General features: G+C 38.9%; 3 protein-coding genes across 3 annotated transcripts in view; 2 read left to right on the top strand and 1 right to left on the bottom strand.

The window, feature by feature from the left end:
- The first annotated feature begins 3,446 nt into the window (after window positions 1-3,446).
- Window positions 3,447-13,376, top strand: rab4b (RAB4B, member RAS oncogene family). The gene is made up of 8 exons (XM_023407585.2): window positions 3,447-3,621; window positions 6,984-7,064; window positions 7,885-7,999; window positions 8,267-8,329; window positions 9,889-10,043; window positions 10,172-10,267; window positions 10,435-10,611; window positions 10,769-13,376. The coding sequence occupies exons 1-7, from the start codon at window positions 3,606-3,608 to the stop codon at window positions 10,548-10,550; spliced, it is 642 nt and encodes a 213-aa protein (XP_023263353.1). The 5' UTR covers window positions 3,447-3,605; the 3' UTR covers window positions 10,551-10,611; window positions 10,769-13,376.
- Window positions 13,377-14,077: 701 nt separating this feature from the next.
- ap2s1 (adaptor related protein complex 2 subunit sigma 1) lies at window positions 14,078-22,025 on the bottom strand. The gene is made up of 5 exons (XM_023407575.2): window positions 21,884-22,025; window positions 20,255-20,404; window positions 19,624-19,737; window positions 16,458-16,517; window positions 14,078-15,705 (listed from the first exon to the last, which is right to left on the bottom strand). The coding sequence occupies exons 1-5, from the start codon at window positions 21,884-21,886 to the stop codon at window positions 15,604-15,606; spliced, it is 429 nt and encodes a 142-aa protein (XP_023263343.1). The 5' UTR covers window positions 21,887-22,025; the 3' UTR covers window positions 14,078-15,603.
- A 3,257-nt stretch (window positions 22,026-25,282) lies between these two features.
- arhgap35a (Rho GTPase activating protein 35a) overlaps window positions 25,283-26,070 on the top strand; it is a 65,363-nt gene continuing 64,575 nt past the window's right edge. The window contains exon 1 of the mRNA XM_023407599.2: window positions 25,283-25,986. The gene's annotated coding sequence lies outside the window, so the exon portion shown is untranslated. The remainder of the gene's footprint in view (window positions 25,987-26,070) is intronic.

Genomic DNA, 26,070 nt, shown 5'->3' with positions numbered 1-26,070 from the left:
TGTTGCAGTACAATTGCCCTGCTTCAGTAAATCAACCCTTTTGGGCTCACCTTGGCTTCTACCACTGTGGGATACTATGAAATGCTTGGGTTGTGGCTGATTAGGGTTTGCTTGGACCCTTGAACTCATTGACATTCTTCTGTTGCTTTCGAACCAGGTCTCACTTCAGTACCTCTCCTCTTCATGCCTGCCTACAGAGTGAACTCACAGTAAGAGGATTGGAAGATAGGCTTCATGCTTCTCTGAATCCTCAGTTGAGTCCGTGCTTGTGTTCAGTTTTAAATCTGAATGACATGAAATGTTTTCTTGTGTGGAACTGACAAATTCTAAGTTACATGAATCAAACAGCAAAAATACCCCAGTTAGTAAAAGCGAACTGAATGTCCCCCTGTGACACTGAAGTGAAAACCAGTAGGTCTGTGGGTCTTTGGCTAGGCTGTAATGCCTCCTATTTTAGATCACCTCTCCGCAACTCCCAATCTGCTTCGGCCATAAAGGAAGTTGCTTCTCATTATTTAACTGGCACATCAAGATGACTTATCAAGAGGGAAGTGGTAGACTTCTCTGGAAACATAAATGCCTTCCCAACTTAACCAAGATTTAATCATTAAACAAAGTGTAGCCTTTCTGGGGAAACAACTGAAACAAACACCTGTTGTCATAGCTGCATTATATCTGTCAACTGTTTTTTTTTCTAATTGTTCTTCTTTGTCTTTTTTTTTTCACATGTTCCAAGTTTCGTACCACAGAGACATTTGAGCAACTGTCACAACAGGAGGATACAGGAAATATTCTAAATAAATAAAAAAATTACGCAATAAAACTTTGTTCTAAAAACAGTATGGGCATGATAAGATTGTCGTCCCTTTATGGTCTTATAGATAAAACGTAGTACAGTAGTCTGTTGTCTATTTATAGCTGATTGTGGGGGTTCCACCACATTACATCTCTCTTGATAATGGAAAGATGAAAGAGATTAGGACTATAAATAGCTAAAAGGAACTTGATATGCCAGACCTTTCTCTTTTATACGTAACCCTCAGTATGACTTTAAGAGATGCTCTCTTACTCCTCTCAGTCATTTCAAAGGCTGCAGTCCCCCTTATGTTGACATGTTGCCCACATTCCCTTTACTTACAGTCAAATAGCCTGGGGTTTCTGCTCTAATGTGTTGCAACCTACTAGGGGTTTACTGACTTGGGCAGTGCAGATTGAAGTGCAGTGAGGTGGGATAGAATATGAAGGAGATGTCCTGGATGTGCAAACAAACACATGCAAAGACACTACTGCACAGTGTAGGTATGCACACAAATACACCCCCTCAGACTGAACCAGAGCTGTACAGTTTGTTCTCCACTCCAACACACATACTGTAACTGTCTGTCCAAGCGCTCTGTTAGGTTTTTGACAGTTGGGTTTTAGATACCTTTACAAAACTCTTGTTCTTGCTTCTCCCCATTAATACATTCACACCTTATGGCTTTGTTTACAGCACCGTGTGTCTTAATAGCTGTTACTTCATAGAATCCATTTGTTTCTGTATATAAAACAACAGGTTGTCAAGAATCCCACTGTTTTTACTGTATGGGCAATGACTCATGATGTGGCATACACCTTTATATTTACAGTGATGCCAGCCAACCACAGAGCTCACCTGTCCCAAGAAGTGATTCACTCAAATGATCCTCTGGAAAATGACTCATTGTTTGTAATAAACATTGTGAATGGTGTTGGGTTTTGTGGGGGCTTCCCCAATGTGCTCATCATGAACACATTTGTTTTGATCTTAGGTTGAAACTGTCTCAACAGGACATGAAAGGGTCTGATTTCTGTTTCTATGCTGCCCCCCTTCATTGCTATTTTCTATTTGACATGTCTTTCTAAAAGTACACGTGATTCCAGCAGGCCTGTCTGCTGCTAGTTTGAGCTGTTAGTGACAGGATAGTCCAAGGTCAAAATCCCCAAACAACCCACACACAGTCCCACACAAGCATCTTGTTTGCCCTGAAATCCAAACAAATGTCTGCTCTGATGATGACACCTGCAATGAACAAGAGGACAAGAATTAGGACAAAGAAATAATAAGACACCCACAAAGGTAAGCACCTAACGGAAGAGCTTTTCTTTCAGCCCGCTGCACACCTTTGAGGCCGGCATTTCTTGTAGCCCACCTTAGGAAAACATCCGTGCCCCCACACGACGCTGAGCCTTGTGTTTCCTTCTGTCTTTAATCTTAGTGAAAAGAGCTTTTAACAAGGCTGGGGAGGATGAGGGGATCTGCCAAAGCTGAACAAAGGCAGGGAGGAACTCGGAGAGATAGTAGCAGATTGGAAGGCTCTGTAATTTATCACCTGTTGCCCTTGGGCGGTCCTGCACTCCACGCCCTGGGCTCTGTGTGATTTTGTGTCCGTATGGAAGTATGGAAAGGTGATGAATGAATAAGCAAAGAACAAGAAAACAGACATTCCTCATTCCTGTAAAACCTCAAAAGACATTGGTTTGAGCAATTATTTCCAGGGGAAAGTAGTCATCTGCTTGCCAAAGATACCACATTTATGCATAACTCCCTTTACCACAGATTTTGACACTACATGTTTATGTGCTGATCTCTTTTTTGGCTAAAAAATGGGGGTTTGTACAAGAAGAATGGGCAATATATAAATGCCCATAGCAGACATTTGATATACAACAGTGCAAAATTACAAAATTAACAAAATGTTCCAAAATTGTGAGATCATGTCATGTCACATCGTGTTGAGGCTGCAGTATCTAACCAGGTTGCACTATGCTGTCTCAAGTCCTAAAGTCCCTTAATCTTTGCCTGCCACCCTCTGGCTTGTTGTTGCAATTACAGACATATATTTCTAAAACTATAAACAACAGTGTATTCGTAATGTTTAATTTTAGACTATAACTAATCAGATTATTCAGACTAGACTAGCACAGCATTTTCTGAATAAAAGCTGCTTTGTTTTTCAGTGAGAAATATCTGGGCAAAGGCGGTGAGACAATGCTGCCTTCCCGTTCTTTAAATCAGTATTTTCTTTTCATAACTCACAAAGACTTGTCACAAATATAAGTAAATTACAGACAAAATAAAATTAAAATTGTAGTATAATAAGCTTTTATATGTTTTCTTTTATCTTAAAATCTACGGGAACACATTTAACAAGCTGAAAAAAAATAGTCCGAATATGATGATAAATAAGCAAATTTGATCGAATTTTCCATGCAATCTCAGGGGGTATTATTGATGCATCCGACATTTACTCCAAATACAAAGCACGTACAAACCGGAACTCATCACATTTCTGTTATTCCAAATAAACCCAAACTTATTTTCGTCCAATTGGTCGGGTTGGTCATGTGCAACTCCAACATGACCAACAACACCTGAACGCCACGCTAGACTACGAATGACGTAGCACGCAATCGCTATATTTGGTTGTGATCGGAGCAAAGGAAGCTAGGAAGGGATCAAGGAAACCTCTAGCATCGTAGATAAACACCCCGAAGAGGTGTGAACCCAGCGAGCGCACGGCTGTCACAGTACCGAGAGGACAGTAAAAAGGCCCGATTGAGTCCTTCATACAGAAAGGGTCAACATGTCTGAGACATACGGTATGTTGTTACGGGGCGGCAGACTGTAATTTCATGCTTGCTAGCCGCTCCGTGCTCTCCTGCGATAGACGGGCTCTTAGCAACGCTGCTAGTTAGCTGGCTACATGGTTAGCTTAGGTTAGCTGCTGGCTAACCTGCCACCTCATCATGTCTGTCGGTTTAAGTAGTGATAACTAACGTTTGCTTTTGGCATTTTATTCAAAAAAACGGGGATAGTTAAAGCGTTTCTTGTGGAATAACTGACACATCTGTCCAACGATGGCGGAGTGTAATGCTTCCTTAAACGGCCATTAACATGAGCAAACAGATGGTGATACATTCCCAGGTAAAAGTTGGCCAAACTTCTGACACAAAGCCACAGTAACATGTTGATACATGAGGGATGTGTTATCAGATGCTGAGTAGCCTGAGTTGGTTGAAACTGAAGCAGACACGGTGACCTTGCAAGCTGCAAGACTGTTTGCTTTTAGTCCTAGGTGTTGTGTATTTATACTTGAAAGGTAGCTTTAGCTACAGGGCCTATTTGAGGAAGTCAGATAGCTTTGACTGATCATCCCTGACTTACCTATAGAGCAGCAGCTGTTAGGTATGTCCACGTCTGTTCACATCCTCAATCCGAGTAACTTCACTTCTCTATTCAGTTCATACAGTCTACTTTACAAGTAAATGCTGACAGGAGACATGGTTGCACCTGTCTGTGGACACTGACATTGTGACTGACCACCAGTACTACTGACAGAAATTACTATTCTGCATTAATACGTTAAACATGACTCTGTCTGATAGTATTGGTAGCCCAATTGACCAGACACAATAGACCCAGTTTTGAAATGGCACACCATCATCCTCTGCTGTTGTGCTCTCATGCACACACTCTCATCTGTCTCCACTTGTTCCCTTTCTCCATCATTCCTTGTATGAAACTTCATCTCAATGGGTAGTATTTATGTTAAAGTGCCTGTGCTAATGGTAGCTGTAATGGCCTTTTATTGATTTCTGTCTCAGTCTCCTGTGCTTTCGCTTCTCTGTAGGGCCAATAGTGGAACTGGTTAAAAGTATATGAATACCAGAGCTGCAAGAAATAGTCGATTAATCTCAAATGCCAGGATTTACTACTTTTCTTTGTGATATATGATGGTAAACTAATTATCACACTAATTATCACCACCTTGGACTGTGGGAAATTATATTGGCCATTTTTCACTATTTGATGTAAAGGGTCATAATAAAAATAATTGTTAGTTGCACCCTTAAGGTATACAATAAGTGCATGGCCAGGTTAAATAGATCCCAGATGAAATTCATTACATTTTTCATTAATTTTGTCCTTATTCAGTGTGGCACTCCTAAAGCCTTACACTGATACTATTTTGAAAAATGCCATTTTACTTGACTATGTGTTTGTTGTTGTCATTATTGTTGGATTGTTTCTGCTATAAAATGTCAGGAAGGCCTTACTGGCCTTATGTTTTTGCTAAATACATTGCTGAATTCATAACTCAATTATCAAAATATGACAATTAAATTTCTTTTTTTTTTCATTTTGATCAAATTATTGATTCACTCATCCACTGTATGAAATGACAGTTGTGTTGCTTTGCATTGATTTTTGGCCAGTGTTACTCATTACATTTTTATATCATTTTACTACAAGTGAAATTCATTGTAATCTCTCCAGTTTCCATATTTTCCATCTGTCTAGCACTGTATTCTTTGAGTTGAGATAAATATTCAGTAAGGCAACATCTCCTGTAACTTAAAGTGTAATCGCCCTTTGCAGTTTGTCAGTAGATCAGAGGACACACCAGACATAGTCCTTAGGTAGATCTGGGCCTGAGTGTGTTAAGTGTTGTCACAGTGTAAGTGAATGCAGATAACAGTGTTAGTCTTTTTCCCTCAGGAGTTATTTAATATTGATGTGAAAGAATACAATAGCCTGAAAGGCTGCTGTTGAGAGGGCAGCACTGCATTCCTTGCTCCTCATTGCTTTGACATATTGACAGCTTGATTGTTGTATGCAGATCTCGCATGGGAATATGTGATGTCTGGGAAGACACTAAAAAGCTGAGGCAAGCTTTTAAAACAGAGCTGTTTGCCTTTGAATCTGTCAGTTCTGCTGTCATGGCCATTGACAACATGTGGTGGAGATGTAACGCTGAATGCTGTTGCTGAAGAAAACTGCAAGTGCTTGTAGGCACCTTTGCTTTGCCGTAGCTGTTCTGTTACCATGAATTTGACCTCTAGCTTGTGTTACTTGAGAAAACACCCGCCTCAACAAACAAAGGTGCACCATAAACTGAGATGGTAGTTGTGTGTGTGTGTTTGGGTGTGTGTGTGTTTTGACCGGTGAAGGTGGCTCTAAAAGCACTAGCATAATTAGGATAAATGTCACACAGGAACTAAAGATCAATTTCATCCGCCCCTCTTTTTTTCTAAACTACTGTGTCTGTTGACCTTGTGTGGAGCTGAATATTCACAGGATGTTCACCTGGGTGGTAATCTCAACAGCAGTCACTAATCATTTGCCAGGCCAGCACTTCTGCCTGCAGAGCCAGCGCTTAAGCTTAAACCTAAAATTGCACTCTGCCTTCAAATTCCAACTGAAGCAGACTCTCAGGAGGAAAGGTGTAGTTTGCAATCTTTCTTTGCTTGCACCGTCTTAGGAACACAGCATCACTCGAGGATTTCCTGTTATTCTTTTACTACCTCTCCATGCATTAGTCACTAACACAGACTCGCTTATGATTCTCACACACATATGCACACTTTTCACGTCCTCAGTCATCACTTTGTTTCTGCAGTGCAGCCTACGTATTCAAATGTCCCCTGCACTATCTTTGGCCACAGCACACAAAGACTGTCTGTACTGGCCTTACGTGTCAGGGGCCCCGAGTCATTTTCTATCATATGCGTAGGTTGGGTTGAACTCTCCAGAGCAAGGCCCCATTCTCCACAACAACAACATCTGTACAACCAGCTGGCTGTGGTCATTCAATCCTTGCACAAGTCAGTTACCCTAAGCCATGTTTAATAACTCTAAAGCTCTGGCTTTGCTCTGATGACTTGTGTTATTAAGTGCTGTTGCTTCTTCAAGGCCTAAACACACACATTCATTTTCCACCTCAGACAAACAAGCATATTAAATTAGAATCATAAGTAACATGTTGTACTGATTACATGCAAGGCGTTGTGATTAGTAGGCTAATTTAAGGTTGTTGAATACTGTGAAAGTAGTAGCTCAATGGGATTAAGAGGAAATCTCAGGATTGTCTCTGAGGATGGAAGTGCAGAGAGCAGCAGGCTCAGATTCTCTCCTGACGTGGGTGTTGCATTGATCTCTACCTCCTCTCTTCTGCTTTCAGACTTCCTGTTTAAGTTCCTGGTGATTGGCAGTGCTGGGACGGGGAAATCCTGCCTCCTCCACCAGTTCATTGAGAACAAGTGTAAGTTTTCACTCTATAAAGCTCATTAGTCACCTCAGGAATACGTGAATTCCTCAATGAATTCATAATTGTATAGCTACATGCACACACAGAAATGGAAACGATCATGTGTTTAATGCTGTTGATTTTCCGAGCTGTTCCATTCTCACACACATTAAATAAACCCTCTCACTCCCCTGTGAGGTTACACTGAATTTTTCAAAGTTCGTCCTGAGAAAGTTATTCATTGACTTCCATGTGGAATCAAACTAAAGAGAGTGGATGAATTGTGTCTGTCTAGATTCCTCACATTCTCCATAGATAATTATCAAGCCAGCAAGATATAGCACAAGACACCAGAGTTGTCAGGTTCAGACTTTCCTGGACTAACAGGATATAAAAAGAAAATATGTGCTTAATGCAATTTTTATTTAAATGGAGTTTGATTTCTTGGGGGGGGGGGGGGTGTACCCTGGAGTAACAGTGATTCGTTTCAGCTGTGGTTTTTTTATGGTTACATGACAGTTAACAGTAAACGGTAAACAGAAATTTGCTCTGATGTGGATATGATCTTTGAAGATAACATCTTAAGTCTTTTAAACAAGCACAGCAAACCAACATATTATAGATTAGAAGTAAAGATTCTGGGAGCAGAGTTCGAACGTCTCCTTTGAGGTAGTGCACACCTGTTGTATAAATAGAATGACATCTCTTTAAACACCACATCATTTTGCAAAGGAATTGCATTACTACAAGGAGTGTGCAGAAGTTTGATGTCCTGCTGTACTTTTACATCACCTTTCTCATTTTTCACTCTCTGCTCTCTGCGTTCCTGTCGCAGTTAAACAGGACTCTAACCACACCATCGGTGTGGAGTTTGGTTCCAGAGTGGTCAACGTTGGCGGAAAGACGGTCAAACTGCAGATCTGGGACACCGCTGGGCAGGAGCGATTCCGGTAATGGTCTGCAATATTTCCCGCTAAGGGTTTGGCAAAGTTTTTACAAATACAAGGTTAACGTGAATTACTGAGCTTACATGCTCTTTGGGAAATGTCCAATTACCCACAGTTGCATGTGGAGATGCTTAATTAAGTGCCTGACTGATGATAATAGTTAAAAGCAACCGGCAGTTTCTCATTCACCTGTCCAAGCCAAAACTCACCAGCTGACACTGACATTGTGGATGCCTCATTTTGACCAAGATTTCTGCTTTTTCTCCACAGTTCTGTTACACGCAGCTACTACAGAGGAGCAGCCGGAGCACTCCTCGTCTATGATATTACCAGGTAAAACAATTGCTGCACTTACTGGCCCTCTGCCTTCCCACAAATTATTCCTTTTGTGTAACAGAATTAACATTCACAAATAATAACTTTCTCTATATTGTTGATATTTTTTTTTCATTACAGGACAAAATAGTAAATAAACCGCTAAAAAACACACAACATTGCATAGCATAGAGGAGCATACTACTAGATATTCACAGCAGTGATATTTTGAACTGCTGAAATTGGATCTGGCTGAACTTGAAATTGAAATTTACTGACCCATGAAGCTTTACCGTAAATAGTATTTCACTTCTCCCTTTACTCACTTTATATTGTACACTATATTGTTGTTTTCAGTCTGTGTGTGAAAAACTATAGTGTGTCCATACCATCTCCAGAAATTGTGCAATTTAATGACTATGTGCTTGGACCCATACAGTGAGATATAAACAACAGAACCCAATCATGGGCCTGTATTTCATAAGCTTTGGGTTACAATGGAGGGATTGTGAAATCAGGACTGAGTGAATTCAGTAATGCAGAGAGACAGGAATGTAATATAGTTTGTGTTTGTTGGAATGTATGGTCTTTGTAGAGGGGAGGGTGGTGGAGTGCAGAGTGGCAGGAGCTGGAATATAGAGGCATCCTCTGGCAGGCAACAGCAGTCGACAAAGCAAAAGTCTATCACTGAAAGTGTCACCTGAAGGGGAGAAAAACAAGAGAGTGAGTGGAGACATGTATCACTTCTCACGGGTGAAAAGGTTAGCAGGAGGACGGACAGGAAAGGAGCTGAAAGGAGAGCGTACGTGAGCTGCTCGGTCCCATCAGTGTGCGGACGAGGAGTTGTGTCATTCTTTGGCTGTTTCTGAAAGCAGCTGTTAAACATCTCTCTGCTCACTCTGCTGACCCACACCCTTCTGCTCACCTCACTGGCCTCATGTTACCATGGTCACCAGGGTCCTGTCTCCATGGTGACCAGTGGCGACAACACAAAGAAGTCTCCATGAAAGTTGTGTGACTATCTTCACTGCCCAACTTGGCCTTACAAAGGCAGTGACTAGAGAAACAGTGAAGTTATAGGGTTTAAAGTTTGAAGGCTAATAATAAATTCTACAAAACATTTATAAACTGCAGTCTTTTTGGTCCGTCTAAAGGAAAACGCAATAGCTACTCACAAAATATGTTTTTGGTGCATCAGCTTTGTTGTCCATTAACATTTGGGAATTACTTTAATGAAGTAATTGTGAACTAAATGCATTTAAATATGTGATTTGAAAGAAGCTCAACCACAGGAAATCACATGAATACAAGAGGTTATTCTGCTAAGCTAGGCTAGTTAGCTTTTAGCGGGACTAGTTTTGTTACTTTTTTCCTTCATTATAATTTAATATGCAGCTATTGTCTTATTTATGTGGTATACAAAATTGTGATGAAGCATCAAAATAAATTTTTTCAGTTCCATGAAACAGGATAAAGTGGGTAAACTGGTCTCTGGTAAACTGTCAACTGTCTCCTATACCCTCATTGGTAAACTGGCCATTATGCCTCACTATGTGTCCATGTGTCCTGTCTTACAGCCGGGAGACATATAATGCTCTGACCAACTGGCTGACAGATGCACGGACACTGGCAAGCCCCAACATTGTTATTATCCTGTGTGGCAACAAGAAAGACCTGGACGCAGACAGAGAGGTGACCTTCCTAGAGGCCTCACGCTTCGCTCAGGAGAATGGTGACTGATGCTGAATCGATCACACATTTTTGTCTCTATTATTTTGTCCACTTTCCTTTTCATTTACACCTTCAATTCTGTATTTTTCTCCTCTTTTTCATTGTTTGTTTTATTTTATGTCTATAAAGAGCTGATGTTTCTAGAGACCAGTGCTCTGACAGGAGAAAATGTTGAGGAGGGTTTTCTGAAGTGTGCTCGCACCATCCTCAACAAGATAGATTCAGGTACACTTCTTTTCTTTGTTTGAAGAGGTTGGGCGTTTGTGTGAGAGAATGCAGCCATTTGTACTTATGATCTCTGTGCATGAAGCCCTGCGGATCCGCACTTAGTCGAGCGTATTTGTCTGTATATGTCCGCATTGCTGACAAGTTTTTTGCGGTTCATTTCAAAGGTGAGTTGGACCCAGAGAGGATGGGTTCAGGTATCCAATATGGAGATGCTTCGTTGAGGCAGCTGCGACAGCCTAGAGGAACCACCACACAGAATAAGCAGCAGTGTAATTGCTAGGGATCGGGGCCCCACCCTCACCTCAGCCCACAGGCCCACACAGACAGGACGTCCCCTACAGGTCAGTGGTGTGTACTCACCTCAGGCTGTAACAGTAGTACTTTTGAATAAGAGACTTTACTTGAAATCTCTTTCTTTTGATTTTTCTACTTGCCTCAATATTGATGAGGGCCTGTCAGTGATCACCTTCTCGTATCCCTTCTCTTTCAACATTTCAGCTCCAGGTGTTTTTTGGTGTGTGTGACCCTTCTTTCTGCAGAGAGTCTTACACACCTTGGATCACCTGGATGAGTGGTCGTGGAGATCACTGCAACCCCTGACCCCTGACCTCTGGTAAGAGTTTCTACTTCTTACCTAGGGGGTCAGCTTTGCACCTATGTCTGGACAGGGAAACCACTTGGTGTGAACACACCGGGATCATAAAGACGAAGAATTCTCTTCTTCAAAAATCAATTTCTCAGTTACTTACCAGGCAGGTGAAGGGTTGTGTGTATTGGCTGCCCTACTGTTGTTTTATCTCTGTGCTTTTTCATTCTGGTTTTAGTAGAACCTACATGCTTTCTGCGTTTGCACGTCATTGTTTGTAAATTATTATTGGTAAACTATTTTGCGCATATTCCTTGTTCAGGCAATCTGGACGGGATTCATGATTAGTTTGGTCAGCGTTTTAACATTCATGAAGGCACCCTTTGGTATTTAGCTTTTTATTATCCATTGTTTGAGTTAACTGTATTTACCATAAATTCAGCCTATTGTTGATAGTGACTAAGTGATAAACAGTCTAAAAGTGACCTCTTATTAAATAATATGAAGTCAACTTGCACAGATTTTGGGTAAGAATTATTGTATAGAAATCTAAACCAGATGCTATTCAAATCTTTACAAAGGTTTCTGCAGTTGTTGTCCATGAATGCTTTTCATCTGATCTGCAAATTGAAACAGCTACTCAGCAGATTAAACTGTATTTCAGATTTTTAAAGTCAGACAACCCCAAATGTAAAACCGAGGACTTTTAGTCACTCTGACGTGTGTTACGAGTCTTTAAAATTTTTGGTTTGCCTTAAAATGCACTGTTACGACGTAGAGTATTGGCCTTAGTAATATACTTGATATTGTGGATCTACAGTATATTATTCCCAGTCATCATGTCTCTAAACTGTCAAAGGGAATGATCCAGTCACTCCACTCTACATCCACATAGACAAGCCTGTGGGTCAGGTTGAAAGCACAAAAAAGAGAATTGTTGCTCTTTATTTTACTCCAAAGGCCCCAAAGTCTGTAGATTTGTATTATCTGATTCACACCATGTTCAAGTCCCTGTGTCTCTGGTCCTATCACAGTGAAAGATTAAGAAAGGATCAACAATCTTTGCAAAGCTAACAATGTTTTTGACTCCTCCTGCTGGGTTTTTTCTCCATGACCTCCCTTTGATTCATGCTCTACATGCACATACTGTATAAGGGACGTCACAGGAAACCACAGTTGGTTTTGCCTCAGTGCCATGTTTGGGAAACTTTCATGCCGCCCACCCAGTTCCCTCATAGAGGTTTGACATTGTTTAATCATGCAAGGCTTTGCCTTGATAAAATTCATTCTGTTTTTAACCTTCAAAGTAGTTTTCACTTGTGAAGCACAGAAGTAGCTCTGCTCTGCAGCAAAATGTTACTGTTACTTTTCGAGCCGACCCAGATGTTTTGTCCTTAGAGCAGACCCTGTGTTGCCCCAGAGAGAAAAGGGGAATTTCCACTGAAACGTGTTTCCTCTCTTCATGTAACACTGACAGTATGGCTTGTGGTGCTGCTGGAGGAGAATGAGGTTAAGTTAATAACCCAAACTCCCCGCCCTACTATTGAGTCAAAGGCACTGCGTCTGTCTGAACCACTGAGAGAGCAGGTCATACTGACCCAGCCAAGAGGAGATCAAAACAAACTGCCTGCAAACTTATCTCATGTCTTCTCTTCAAATGTTAGCATATGGCCTCCCAGACAAACCATATGTGTTTAAGCTCAAGTGAGCCAGCACTCAAGGGAGAGACATGGTGAGTTGTGCAAACGTGAGATAGTATAGGATATCACGAGACAGATGGTCAAAAAAAATGTTTTCATAAAATATTGGCATTGTGTGATAGTTTGTCTCTTCTGCAAGTGCACTTTTACTTTTGAATTTTCATTTTTTTTTTTGTTTATATGCTGTAACTATAGAATTGTACAATTTATTTTACTTGAACTGTAATAAAGATTTTAATTGTAGATGTTTTAATTTCTTACTAAATAACAACTGAGATTCTTAGTTTGATTTCCTCGTTTCTGCTGTTACGAGGCAAGACTGTTGTCTGAGGTTTGATTTGTTTGTTGCTCACTGCTGACGTGGAGGTAACGATGAAAGGATGTTGACTTCCTGAGCTGTAGGAGGCCATCGACAGTGACTGATCACTCACAGTCACAAGTTCTATCATCATCTGTATTCAGTAATCAGATGATCTCAATGGGTGAAGCCTGTTGAACCAGAGTGAGCTTGCATTCATTTGTATGTATTTATTGTACAGTTCATATTAAGCACTCGTCAAAATAGCCATATGGTAAGCATTGTTTTTTTTTTCACTTATTCTAGTCTGAATTCAGTCCTGATGAATGCAGTCCAACTCAGTTGTTGTTTAGTAACTAATGTTATATAATCAACCTTAATACTACTGTACATCTCAAGTAACCTATGCTGTAAATAAGATTTGTCTATTGTCAATTGAGGGTGAGTGTTGCTCATTGATTGTAATGATTATGCAATTCCCAGTAAACTGCTTGTTTTTTCAGTAAATGCTTTTCACTTGTCTTCTGGATGTTGATGTTTATATCGGTGCCTGTCTCTTAGCCGCTGTAGGCTCCTGTCAGTTTGTGGCTCCAGGTAGTTGACGAACATCCGATCGTGAATATTGGTAAATCTCAGGTCTTTGCCCTCTCTCCTGTGTGCACAAATGTGAGCACAACCTATTACACATCAGATTTATATCCCTACTGAATTAACAGACCCTTGAATTTAATAATTGAATCCGTGTACGTGATTCATTTGCCTCATCTTCTATTCTTCAGTCAAATCATTTCTCTCAAAGGCAGTCAGGGTGAGGTTAGGATATCAGAGGACTCCTATGATGAAGAGTAAATGCCCTCCTTGTCCAATTGTCTGGATTTATGTTCCTGGGTCGATGGAGTAACATCTAGAGTGGTTTAATGTAGCTGAAGTGGATATATTGACTGATTTATTGATTGTAGTCAGGCTGTCAGGATGACCTCATAACCAAATTGCATAATTTATTGTGGAAGAGCTGATGTTTTACCACTAGATGGTGCTAAAATATTGGACAGAAAAATCTCCGGCTCCTGTATTTAAAGACAATGGCACTTAGAGGAGAGGTTCAGTCTATTGTTTTCTTGTAGTCTTGTTAAAGCTAAGGTTATAACAATATGTGGGATAAGTTAGGTCCAGATCTAATTTTAAGAAAATTCCCTTCTTATAGAGGATTAATCAGAAATAGCTTATGTTCATGTATCACTTCATCTGTTTATTATTTACATATAATGGGACATATTGATGTGGGTAGTTGAACTGGAGACAGTAATACATACACACGCCTTCCAACAACAAACTCACAAAAGTGTAGAAGGGAAGCAGTACATATTTCACTATTACCTAATCATTTAAAAAAAAAAAAAAAAAAAAATACAAACGTTCAACAACAGTAACATTTGAAACCACCTTCATGACTGGATACGGTTAGAGTACGTAATTTCATTAACATTTAAGTCCAGCAAAGGGAAATTAATAAAAGTGGGTTTCTTTGTCAGATTTCATGAGGCTTGTGAGAGGAATCTAAAAAAAGTTATTTTATGCAATGCTAGAGGAATTTATTGATCTTAAACATGTAAATACTGCTCAGACCATATAGTGAGCAAGAACTACTTTTTCTGGAATGATTGTGTTAATTTCACAATATTCAATACACGCAAGTTACACACTATGTACACAAAGCAAACTTCACAGTACTGCTTTATGTAAAATATACTTTTTATGTCCAGGTCTTCTTCCGTCTGAGTGCATTTGTGTTTTAAGTGTTTAATGTGTGACCAACAAGCACCATATAATATTAGTTGTTCTTTGTTTTTTTTATAAAATGATTATAGAAGTGATCTGAGCTAACATAACTTACACCATTTATCATTATCAGCTGTGAGGATGTCTGGCACAGCACAGGTTACCATAACACACCGTCAAAATGGCTCTCATCCTAAGTACACTCCATTCAATTATGAACTTGCCGTGCTGGGTCAATTGCTCTAAAGGGCTTTCTAGTTGTAGTTTGCTTGTACTATGATCCAGACATAAAATGCAGCGTAGCCATGGTGAGTCCAATACCACAAAAGTTGCAAGGTCTTTCCTTACGTGAGTTTGTAGAAACGGCTGCAAGGCTGTTTTTATTTCTCAGTGCACATTGAATCATTATAGGAGGTCTCTCTTTATATATGGTGCTTGTTAGTTACAGTAGTGCCATTAAATGAATGTTGAGGTTTAATGAATAGGAAAGGAGGAGGGCAGGAGAGAGCAGTGCAACACTGGTGGTTCTACATCAGTGTTTCCACGCTCCATGGAGATAAATGCAATGACTACCTACATGAAATTACGCATTTCTGCAGCCTCTGGCTTTGGGGATAGGGAACACGATACAAATATGACTGTAACTCAGGTGGTGTATGAAATGTCAACATGTTGAAATGTACAGCCTTTATACTGGGTGACTTCATTAGCAGTACAACAGCTACAGAATACTGCAACATATAGACTGCTATGACAAAGAGATGAATTAAGCTTCTATATTATATATCCATATGTAAACAATATTCTATTTCTAAACACCCCCCTCCTGAAGTTCTTTAAGTGTTGGCTCTGTGGAGGCAGGAAAACGCTGGGGGGGGTCCTTTCCAGAATGACAGGAACAAGGAGCAGGTTGGTTTAGGCGCCAGGGCAGCAGATTATTGGGCAGGTAGGACAGATGGTTGTCTGGTTTCTACTCGAGCGACTGGAGCATGAGGAGCTGCTTGAGGACCTTGGTCTGACTGGTCTCCCTGATCTCCCCTGCTAGGAACATCTCATCCACCACCGTGTACACCTTAGAGTGCAGAGAGAGGAAGTGCATTAGAGGGCAGACAGGGCCCAACACTGTGATCAAAAGACATGAGAGGATTACGGGAATTAAGGACTAAAATAGACTAGATAACTACAAACTGCATGTGGCATTGATGAAACTGAAACCAAAACGACATTATCTTCTTCCCTACACATGAAAGCTTTGGGGCTCCTGGAAAAATTCCCCGTGTTGTCAAAATGTAAAAATAACTACTGGATGACACACTGAGTGGTTAACATTAGCACATGTGATAAATATGACTGGATGAATCAGCTGCCTTGCACCACACCTTTTTTTTTTTTTACCTTGGAGCAGCAGTATATCAGTCGATGGGAAGGAGAGGCAGGTTAGGTTCCTCACATTGTCCAAAAATGCTGGTCCACTTGTGGTTGCAAATGCATTGTGCTTCGTTAAAGTTACGCATGTGGGTGGATGTTCAGACACCTTAGCTAATTAGCAAGAACACTGGCAGCAGTTGGGGGGAGGGAATTCAGGGGTGTTTGTTGCTTAGCATTTCATTTTATGAAAAATATATAAGATCATTTAGATGGATCTCACTGAATAACAAATGACTGCTCTAGTTGTAAATATTACATCGGTTGCCATGGCAGCGTAATGAAAGACACATATTCTCATCTGCCTTTTGTCCTCCTCTGCACCTTGTGTTTGATCCAGGTGTTTATTAAGTCATTTGAAGATCTCATAAGACAAAGATAATCTCTCCTTATCCTTACCTTGTAGAAGTTGAAGACAAGGTCCAATTCGCACACGTTGTGAAAATACTCATTCAGCACCTTATAGGAAAGAGAGGACACCTTTTATTAAATCAGATAGCAGACAAGAGACAGGGAAATAGTCTACCTTGAGAAAACATCTAGTAATTCTGTGTTGTAATGTGATGCATTAGTGTAGAAATATAATGGCGCTGTAATAAGAGCAGAAGCCACTTAACAACCATGTAATAAGATGATTTCCGCTGTAAGCACCTCCATCCAAAATACGCCAAATTAAAATGTACGCGGTCAAATCATTTTAAGCAGTGATACAGTGTCCTGTTTGAGTTGTTATGTCCAGTTAATCTTGAGTGAGTACAGGGACTAAATAAAAAATAATCTAAAAAGAAAAAAGAAAATCAATTGTATTGATTTTATATTTGTTATTTCTTCTTTAAGCATTTGGCAATATGCAGCAACAAGCTTAGAAAGAACAAATGTAGACCGCTGTGTATTTCAGAATGCATGTACCTGCATTCCTTCATAGTCAAACATTACATCAAATGACCTTCACTCCTGAGGGCTCTGGATAGAAAATCGTTTACTGTTTGTCTGAGCCCTACACAAACAATAGCTCTTACTTCAAGATCACAGTTAAAGTTGGTACTATTTGATTTATAAAAGTGAATGTGTTTAGAAAAAGAAAAAGCTGTTAAACAGCAATTAACAAACTATGTGATAGAATGAGACGCACTTGAGATGCCTAATGCCTCCACATAATTACCAAGATTCAGAATAAACATAGACAGTTATGCTGATTAAGTCATTGATTAAAGTATATAATGAAATAATAAGCACATAAAATAGTTCTATTTTAAAAGATATATCCATCATTTAAAACAATGACACTACCTAATCTTTGGTTCTCCAAAGACAGAATAATTTCTTCAATTACTGCCTGACAAAGTCAATATTTCCAATATATAGATTCTGTTTATTGGAATAAAATAATTCAGACATTTCTGTTTCACTTCACTCGTCTTCATTCAACACATAGTTGGTATGCAAATTTTCTGCTGCAAAATTTCATGATATTATCAGCTCCAAAGGAGAAACCTGTTGTGTAAGTATGGAATTTCTATCATGGATTTACAGTCTTTGAAAAACCCTTCTGCAGAAACAAATGTCAACATGGTGGCAGGCATTAATACACTACTGCAGTTGTGTGAAGGACAAATTAAAACAAGAGCAATGATCAATGCAGTCCGATGTAACCTGCTGTTCCACACAGCTCCCCAATGAAACACTAATTTTTCATCAAAACCACACTGTCAAAGGTCTTTGGTTCCCTTCGTGAGCTGAGTCACAACTCTGTTCACCAAAGAAAAAAAGTCTTGGGTCCATTATCATCAAATATCATCTAACTTTCATTTATTTTATTTGTCATAAATAAAAGCAGCTTGACTGATTCACTTTACTGAGCTCTATTCATTCTCCTTTAAAAGGTTAAGACAGGTTTTATTCCATATTTTCCTTTTTTGTCAACAAATTTCATGAAAGGGCCAAAACCAACAATTTATCAGTCCATCTCTAAATACTTTCTGACCTCCCTACTCTGTCTGGGGGTCTCAGCCCTAAGCCCACTGGTCCTACTTAGACAGAAGTCTATAAAAACCCCTGACAAACATATAGTTTCATTTTTTTTTATTTCCTAAAACTGCTGGGCACTGTAACACTGTACCCGTCACTCAAACGGGAGTAAATAATATATCAGTTGGGAACTATTTTCTGTAGCGGATTGATGGACTTTTTACACCAGCAAAACAGAGTGTGTAGACCGACACAAAATAAAAAATGTTCATCATCAAATCATTGTACTAAAGATGTTTACATCACCCAGTGCAGCTTATTTAAGTATCTTTAATGCTTTTCAGATAACAATGAAGGTCTACGGCATAGACAGAGATGATATATCAAACTATGGTTACACAGGCAACTTGTTAAAAGGATCAATTTATTGTTGGTTCTGGTCTTTTCATGGAATTTGTTCACAATAGGAAAAAGTATCACCAGCCTTATCCTTAAAGTCAGCTCCTAATAACCTTTTTAGTCTATGAACTGAAATGACTATGCTTTCGCAATTAAATACACTGGGATTATTCATGGTTTATTCCCATGTACTGATAAACAGAGTTTTGAAAAGCACTTTTTGTGATGCAATGTCTGCTAATTGTAAAAAAAGATGAAATCATTAGTAGATCTGCTATCAAGCACATCTGAAATGATGAGCCACAGAAAATACTGAAAAGCATTTAGTTTGCCGTTTTTGCTGCAGTAGCACTTTTTGGTCAACATGAGCACTGGCAGGAGGCAAATGTGCTGAAGCAGGTCATACAGTAACTTGCACATATACTATTAGGAAACTGGAAAGTTTTTATCTGACCAAAATGCTTGCACCTTATGAAAGCATTAGCTCCCAAATCTGAAATTATTTGCTCATTGCTATCAGCACCGTCTGCCATCTTGAGCAGCCAGTTGTTAGCCATTACAGTGTTTGCACAATGTCTGTGCAGTCAGGCTGTGAAATCAGACTCAGTTTGTAATTAGTCAATTTGCCAATCAATTTGTTGTTTTATTGCTGACAACTTATTTCTAGCATCACTTGACCTTGCGTTATCAAACACTTATCAAAAGTCGATAATGCTGCTCCCTGAACATAAGAATGTAAATTTGATTGTATGGAAATTTATTTAAGTGTTTTGGAATTTGTACTCAAATGGACTGTCACGCTAAACGCTTAAACTGTGACTCATTTCTTGGCTTTGCAACAATCTGATAATCCATATTCTGTTGTAGACAAAACATAATGTGATATTTATCACAGTGATTTAAATACCACTGTGAAATCATACAGTTACTGTGGAAAATGCATTGTATGTCTATTCATTTAAGGCGTATCACTAGCAAACTTGAGCCCTGAATAAATCACAATTAACTTCTAATTAGACTCCAGTCCACACTTCTCACAGGTTTGATAATAAGGAGCTGCAAGTCAGTAGAAGACAGAAAACTCAAACAGAAATCGAAATCAACAACAGACATTCCTGAAAACAATCAGACCATAAGAACTAAATCATCATAGTTCACTTACTAAATCTATATATCATGTGTTGTGCGCGTCAGTTACCTCTACAAAATTGTGGATTCCCTCGAGGTATGCCAAGTTGTTATCAGTGACGTCCACACAAATACAGAAGTACAGACCAGCATAACGCCTGTAAATGATCTTGAAGTTTCTGAACTGTGAGAAAAACACAGATAAAGCCTCTCAACAATTTGGTCGCTCTCATATCATGACAACAGCAGATTTACTTAAGCTTCCCAGCTTTAAGACAAACACACACAGTATATCTATAATAGCTTTGGAACAATGCGCATAATAAAACTGATAAGCAGACAAGGATTTTGTTTTCTGTTAACAGTGAATTTCTCTATAATGCCACCCAATTGTTATAAAGGTTCCTTTTCAAATTGCTTTAGAAATTGCTCAAATTTCTTATGAGTAGCTAGTGGAAAAAGCTTGTAATGTGGGACACACATGAGTCACCTTATTATTTTACTGTAAAGTAACCACAACAGAGATGTTTAATGACAGTGTAGTTTCAGTCATTTAACTGTGGTCCTAAATAGGATTTAGAAAAAAAGTTCTGGTTCAACTTAACAGTAACAAATTGGGGCATGTCACTGAACTGCCCAAAAAAAAACAAAGGATACATACAACTGTACATGCATACATAAGATACAGACTGATCCCATACCTCCACAAAGTTGGTGTGTTTGGCATCCCTGACAGTTACCACAGCATGCACTTCCTCAATCAACTTCTGTTTCTCATCGTCATCAAACTGCATGTACCATTTGGCCAGTCGTGTTTTCCCTGCTCGATTCTGAATGAGGATAAAGCGGATCTATATGGAAAAAAAATAGAAGAAAATAGACAAAATTAGATTACAACATGATTAGTTTTTTTTTTTTTTTTTAGATTTTTTTGGCAGATTTTGCTTTTATTTGGCAGTCCGGAATAGAGACGCAAACAGGAAACATGGGGGAGAGAGAAGGGGAACACAACAACACCCAACAAAGGTTCCTGGTCGAAATTGATCATGGATGTTGTGATTGTATGGCATTCGCTGTAACCATTCCTCTGCCAGAATATAACTTTACTTTTATTCAAGTACTGTACTTAAATATACATTTGTGCTTTCATTTTTTTTCAAGCCACTATAAAGTTTTTACTACTCAACTACCTTTAGAGGGAAATATTTTACTTTTCACACCACTACATTTATTTGCCATACAAAACTTATGAAGACCTTATAAAATATCATGTATGTGTGTCATAAATTACACTACCCAACAGTAAAGTGGAGCAGAAACTTGCAACTATTCTGATCACTGTTTAAGTCATTTTTCAAGCACAAATTCCAAACTCTTCATGGTACCAGCTTCTCAGGATGATTTTTTTGCTTTTCACTTTAATTATTTTAATTTGAGTTTTTTATATAATGATATTTAGGTTTGGACTATTTTTTTTAACAAGCATTGAGACGGTTTCACTTAGAGCTCTGTGCAATTCTGAGGCACATTTCACACGTGTTTCAAAATCAATCAAGAAAAATCAAAATGAATACATTATGAAAGTAATCATTAGTTGTGAAAAACACATTATTTGCATCAAAAATATTAACCAAATGATATAAGTTAATAGCATATCAGTCAGGGCCATTTATCTGCATTAAGTAGTTTTACTTTTGATAATGTAAGTACATTTCCTGATCATAATTTCACAATTTTACATGGGATTTTGAACGCACTACTTTAACGTGGAATAGAATATGCTGAGGCTTTTGGTATTTGTAATATTATTTAACTAAAAGATTAGAATAGCTACCTCCTGCACCTCTGAATTAAACGTAGAGAATTCAATGACCAGACACGACAATCTAACGTTACACTGTTGGCAACTAGCTATCATCCGTTTATTATATAGTTACCATTATAAGCTGTTAATATCTAGCAACCCAATTAATGGACATCAAGGAGGCTCTCATTAAACTCCACAGTTATTTCATTGTAGGTAACTACTGATTAGCATTAGCTTTAGCAAACGTGAAAGCTAGCGTTAGCTTAACCACACCCATTTATTTTGACAGCATGATTGAGCTAGACAATAGACAGGGTAAAAATGATTGACATGTGATGTATTTCAGCTAAGAGGTGGTTAGTCTCTGTGGTAAAACATTGGGACTTCAAGTCTGTGGCCTTAGCGTGCTAGTTAGCTAGCTAACTAGCTAGTTTCCTACTGACTGAATGAAGTGGTTATTTAGCGCTAACACGCAACTGCTATGAGAAGAAAATAGAGCAGTATTGATCTGTGACATATTTACCATTTTCGTCTCCTAAATATGGACCTTAGAAACTCCACAATAGCACGTTCCTGAACAATTATGCTGCGATTTTTTATAAACACATCGGTAATTTTTTCGACCGCTCGTCCGCTATCTTCCCAGAGCTAACAGGAAGAGCAAACTGTCGATAAATTACGGTGCATTATGGGGGCTGTAGTTTTTGTTGTAACATTTGGAACACATTGAAGACAATATGGCACTACAAGAACCAGTGTCCCTCTGCTCTGTATTTTGCTTTGGATCACATGAGGAGCAAAAGGGATGTTACTGCTATTTTCTGTAGCAGTCTGTGTGTAGACGTGTAGTTACTAAATCTGAATTTAACTGTGAAGATAGATAACGATGGCAAACGTTTATGAAATAGTGTACCACCTCACATCACTAAATTGAACGAAACAAAAAACTTAACATAGTTAAGTCAAAATAAATAAATAAGACTATCCAGCTCCAGTAACATCAAAATGTCTTACATGAAACAAACAACAGTATTTACATGTAACACATCAAAGATATATATAATATAAATCGTTTTTTTAAATAGTAGGCCTATTTTAGTCACTTCTTAAAAATTGTGTTTCATTGTGTGTGTGGTTACATGTACCACATTTGTGACACACCTCAGAATTATTTTCAAACACAGAATGCAAAAGTAGCAATATACATTTCCAGCCTCTTGAGGTTACATTATTTGTGGTTGTTTTCTGCAGAGTCAGGGCTCAGAGTTTGTTTACAGGTCTGGTTGGGCAGCCAAGTCACCGCAGAACATTGCCCAGACAGCTTGGACAGCTCGCCTCTCTGAGCGTTCAGGGCGTTTAGGGAGTCAGAGGGGGATGGGGGAACTGTGATTGTCAGGGATTGCACAACTGTGAGTGGAGGAATGTGCTTGCCCTTGGGACCCAGAAATATTTCAGCTGCAAATACAGAGAGGGTTTAGGTGGGATGGGAAAAGAAATAAAATGAAAGAGAAAACCAACCAGGGAGTAAACGATAAGTGTCGAGTTTTTCTTCTACATAATGCTTGCAGCTGTGTTTTTATAATGGTGTGTCCAACCCAGTGGTAATCTTTATATGAAAATGAAATAGCCCAAATAAGCAGTGGGTGTCATAAATGAACAAAAGTTTTATGATAGAGCCTTTCCCAGTGGTAGAAGAATGGGATGTAAAACAGAGGCAGATTATTCAACAGAAACTTTGACCCCTTCTAATCTTGCTCTGTATGATTGGGGTCATGCAAATATTGCTGAGAACACAGTGACTAATGTGACTGGACAGAAGCTTGTGGACTTATTCAAACGGAGGGCAGTGCACCTTGAACCCTGCCTGGCTGTGTGTTTAACGGTGGGTCACATTTCAAACTGTCAAAGCACACATAGTGCACTTTATACATCATAACTGTACAGCTCATGTAGGAATAATAGAGCTTAAATTTACACATTATTTCTTATGTTTTGGTTTTCAAATGCATGAATACTGAATACTGTAACAGCTTTACTTTTGTTGGAACTTAAAAGATAAGCTTCTGACATGATGTCTGTATTGTTTCTAGGGTGTGATGTTTCAGTTTTAAATTTCTACTAAAATGTCAAATTCCATTTCAAATCAATAAATGTTTTACAGCCATCACATCACAGAGTTTAGATTACCAGATTGGAATTACATGTTCTAGGAAGTTCATGGGTGGACTAATGAGGAGAGAGAGGAGAATTCCAGGAGAAAGCTCCAGTGCAAGACACTGAACATCTGTTTGAACTGTTAGTGCAGGCAATTGTCTTGTACAACATTGCAAACATTTCTTCAAGTATGTGGATGTAATTGCATTGTCTTCCTGAAAAAACAAACCAAAATAAGTATGAAATCTTCTTTAGGATCTTAAATTTTTCATCACTGAGTGGCTGAAATGATCAAAGGACACAGGAATTCTATTACCAAGCGGGGGACTCAGTGCACTATGCATACCGTGTAATTAGGACTAACCTTTGAGGTGATTGATTTTCTCAGTAAATAAATATTTTCCTTCTGTGCTGCTCGATAAGGTTTCAGGTAGGAGTCCTCAGGTGAACGCACAACAAACCTATTACACGTGATGCAGCCATGGAACATTGGAATCTGTTAGTCGGTGACTAATGTTGGCGCTTTTACAGGGAAATGGAGATCACTTGTGAAAGGAAGTTATGTGTAAGACATAGGGCCAAGAGGACAAATGGCCCAAAATAAAGTTAAAAAAAGTAAAAAAGTAGAAAAAAATAAAATTCCCTAATGATGACATGAACACATTTTTCTGTGGCTCAGAAACAATGTTGCAACAGAACAGACCAGGGTGGCCTGACATCAGTGATGTAGTAGCAAATAAAAAGCAAGTAAACTCAGATCTGCAGTTGATCATCATAAGACAAACAACCACCAATAAAAACAACTTAACAGGGGCTCTGAGGAGAGTGAACTGAAAATCCATCTCAGAGATTGCTTGACGTGAAAAAACCCCACCCCTACTCATCACAGATTATGGCCATTATCAGATTGTAATATTGTTGGGTTATTATTGTTTATGATGCCAGCAGTATTTTACTGTTGTAGAAAGTTGAGGTGAAGTTTAACTACTTTAAACACTGTTGGGTACTTTAATCTAGGATAGTGCATCATATTTTGAGATCCATCAGATGTAAAGACTGACTCTAATACTGAGAGATGATCTATTTTAAGGTGGAAAAAGTGGAAAACATAGCTACTATAGACAGTATGTTTGAAAAATGCAGTTGGTTTGCCTCCCCCACCTTTACCTCCTCCTTAGTCCCCCCCCCCTTTTTGTTGTTGTACAGTATGCTTATTATAAATGTATAAGTCCCTGACTTCCAGTGACTGTTGTACTGGTGCCTGGCAATAATATTGTTTATGTTGCTTGTTTTGATATATTAAAAAATACTTCATAAATGTCAGTTTATGAAAATAACAATGCATCTTACATTGACTCTATATAAAGGATTTTGAAACAAAGTGAACATTGCAAATTTGTCATTAAAATACCATTTATTCCTACAGTTGCCTTAATTCACATTTACTGTGATTTTTTTTTTAATGAATTAATCTTTTTATACATTTTTTTGTATTCAACACATTTCTCTTCTTTTTTACTTTACTTTACAATAAATTTGTATGAATGAATATATCAAACCACCAAAAAGTAAAGAAAAAAATCAACTCGGAGATGAATTCCAATAATGTATATTCTCTCGGGCTGTTTAAAATACATTTAACAAGAGTTTTTTTCCTTTTTTTTTTTTTACGTAATAGTCACCGTTGGGCTACATCTTACCGCGGAGTGAACAGCGGTATCATAAACAGCGTGCGTGTGTTGTAATTGTGTCCATGAACCGCTGGGAGAGACTCTCTCTCTTTCTCTCTGTTCTCTCGTAATAGGAGGAGAGATGCTGGATTCAGGAGAAGGTCCGCCATTATTGGGAAGCTGAAAAAAATAGACTTATACACACCGTCACACATTTAGCCTGTAAGGGGCTTAACATTAGAAAGGAAAACACAACGGTTACCGACGAGCTGTTGTACACCAAAAATCAGCGCTTTGCTAAATGAAGGCAGGACATTGCGTTCGCGTTTCTCTACGGACTCTTTTATTTTTGACACAACAAAGGAAATAATAATTGGTCAAAACAACGTGGTGGTGAACCAAGAAGGAAAAACACACCGAAACAGCGCTTTCCAACGCCTCCCCCTTTTCTCCTCGTTTCCAGCCGTGGTGAAAAGACGAGTTTGAACAGCATTTTTTTTTTCTTTTCTTGACGAGAATTTAGTTGTTTGTTCCCCCCTGTTCTCAGACATAGATAGACAGAGAGAGAGAAAAGGAGAGATGTGCATCTGAAAACTTCGGACTGATGAAAACGAGCACTTAACGTGGGGAGCAATGGACAGACAGCCCGTTTACTGAAAAAGGCGGAAAATAATCGATGTGAGTGCTTGTAGGGAGTGTTTTTGTCTGTTTTTTTAAAAAGTCTTTCACCGGTTGTGAGTCGCAGAGTCGCAGAGGGAGAAAGAAAGGAGTGGACGCGAGCTGGACAGGGAGGAATGCTATGGTATGTATAATATACTCTCCCTTTACACCAAATAATACACGTGAATGGACAATTTGAAGAGCGAAACAATGCTGAAAAGCTGTT

The sequence above is a fragment of the Seriola lalandi genome, unplaced genomic scaffold (genome assembly GCF_002814215.2).
Source record: "Seriola lalandi dorsalis isolate HSWRI2012SDOR001 ecotype SW California unplaced genomic scaffold, Sedor1 jcf7180002054338, whole genome shotgun sequence".
In the NCBI taxonomy this organism is placed as follows: domain Eukaryota; kingdom Metazoa; phylum Chordata; class Actinopteri; order Carangiformes; family Carangidae; genus Seriola; species Seriola lalandi.
The sequence above is the reverse complement of the archived record's forward strand: the minus strand, read 5'-3'. Positions and strand labels throughout refer to the sequence as shown.

What these genes read in the sequence shown, in the direction of transcription:
- ap2s1 (XM_023407575.2), bottom strand. An exon ending in AACACACCAACTTTGTGGAG is followed by an intron (nt 19,738 to 20,254) that starts GTATGGGATCAG and finishes TTTTTCTCACAG; the next exon opens with TTCAGAAACTTCAAGATCAT. An exon ending in TTGTCTTCAACTTCTACAAG is followed by an intron (nt 15,706 to 16,457) that starts GTAAGGATAAGG and finishes CTGCACTCTAAG; the next exon opens with GTGTACACGGTGGTGGATGA.
- rab4b (XM_023407585.2), top strand. An exon ending in CCAGTTCATTGAGAACAAGT is followed by an intron (nt 7,065 to 7,884) that starts GTAAGTTTTCAC and finishes TTCCTGTCGCAG; the next exon opens with TTAAACAGGACTCTAACCAC. An exon ending in CCTCAACAAGATAGATTCAG is followed by an intron (nt 10,268 to 10,434) that starts GTACACTTCTTT and finishes TTCATTTCAAAG; the next exon opens with GTGAGTTGGACCCAGAGAGG.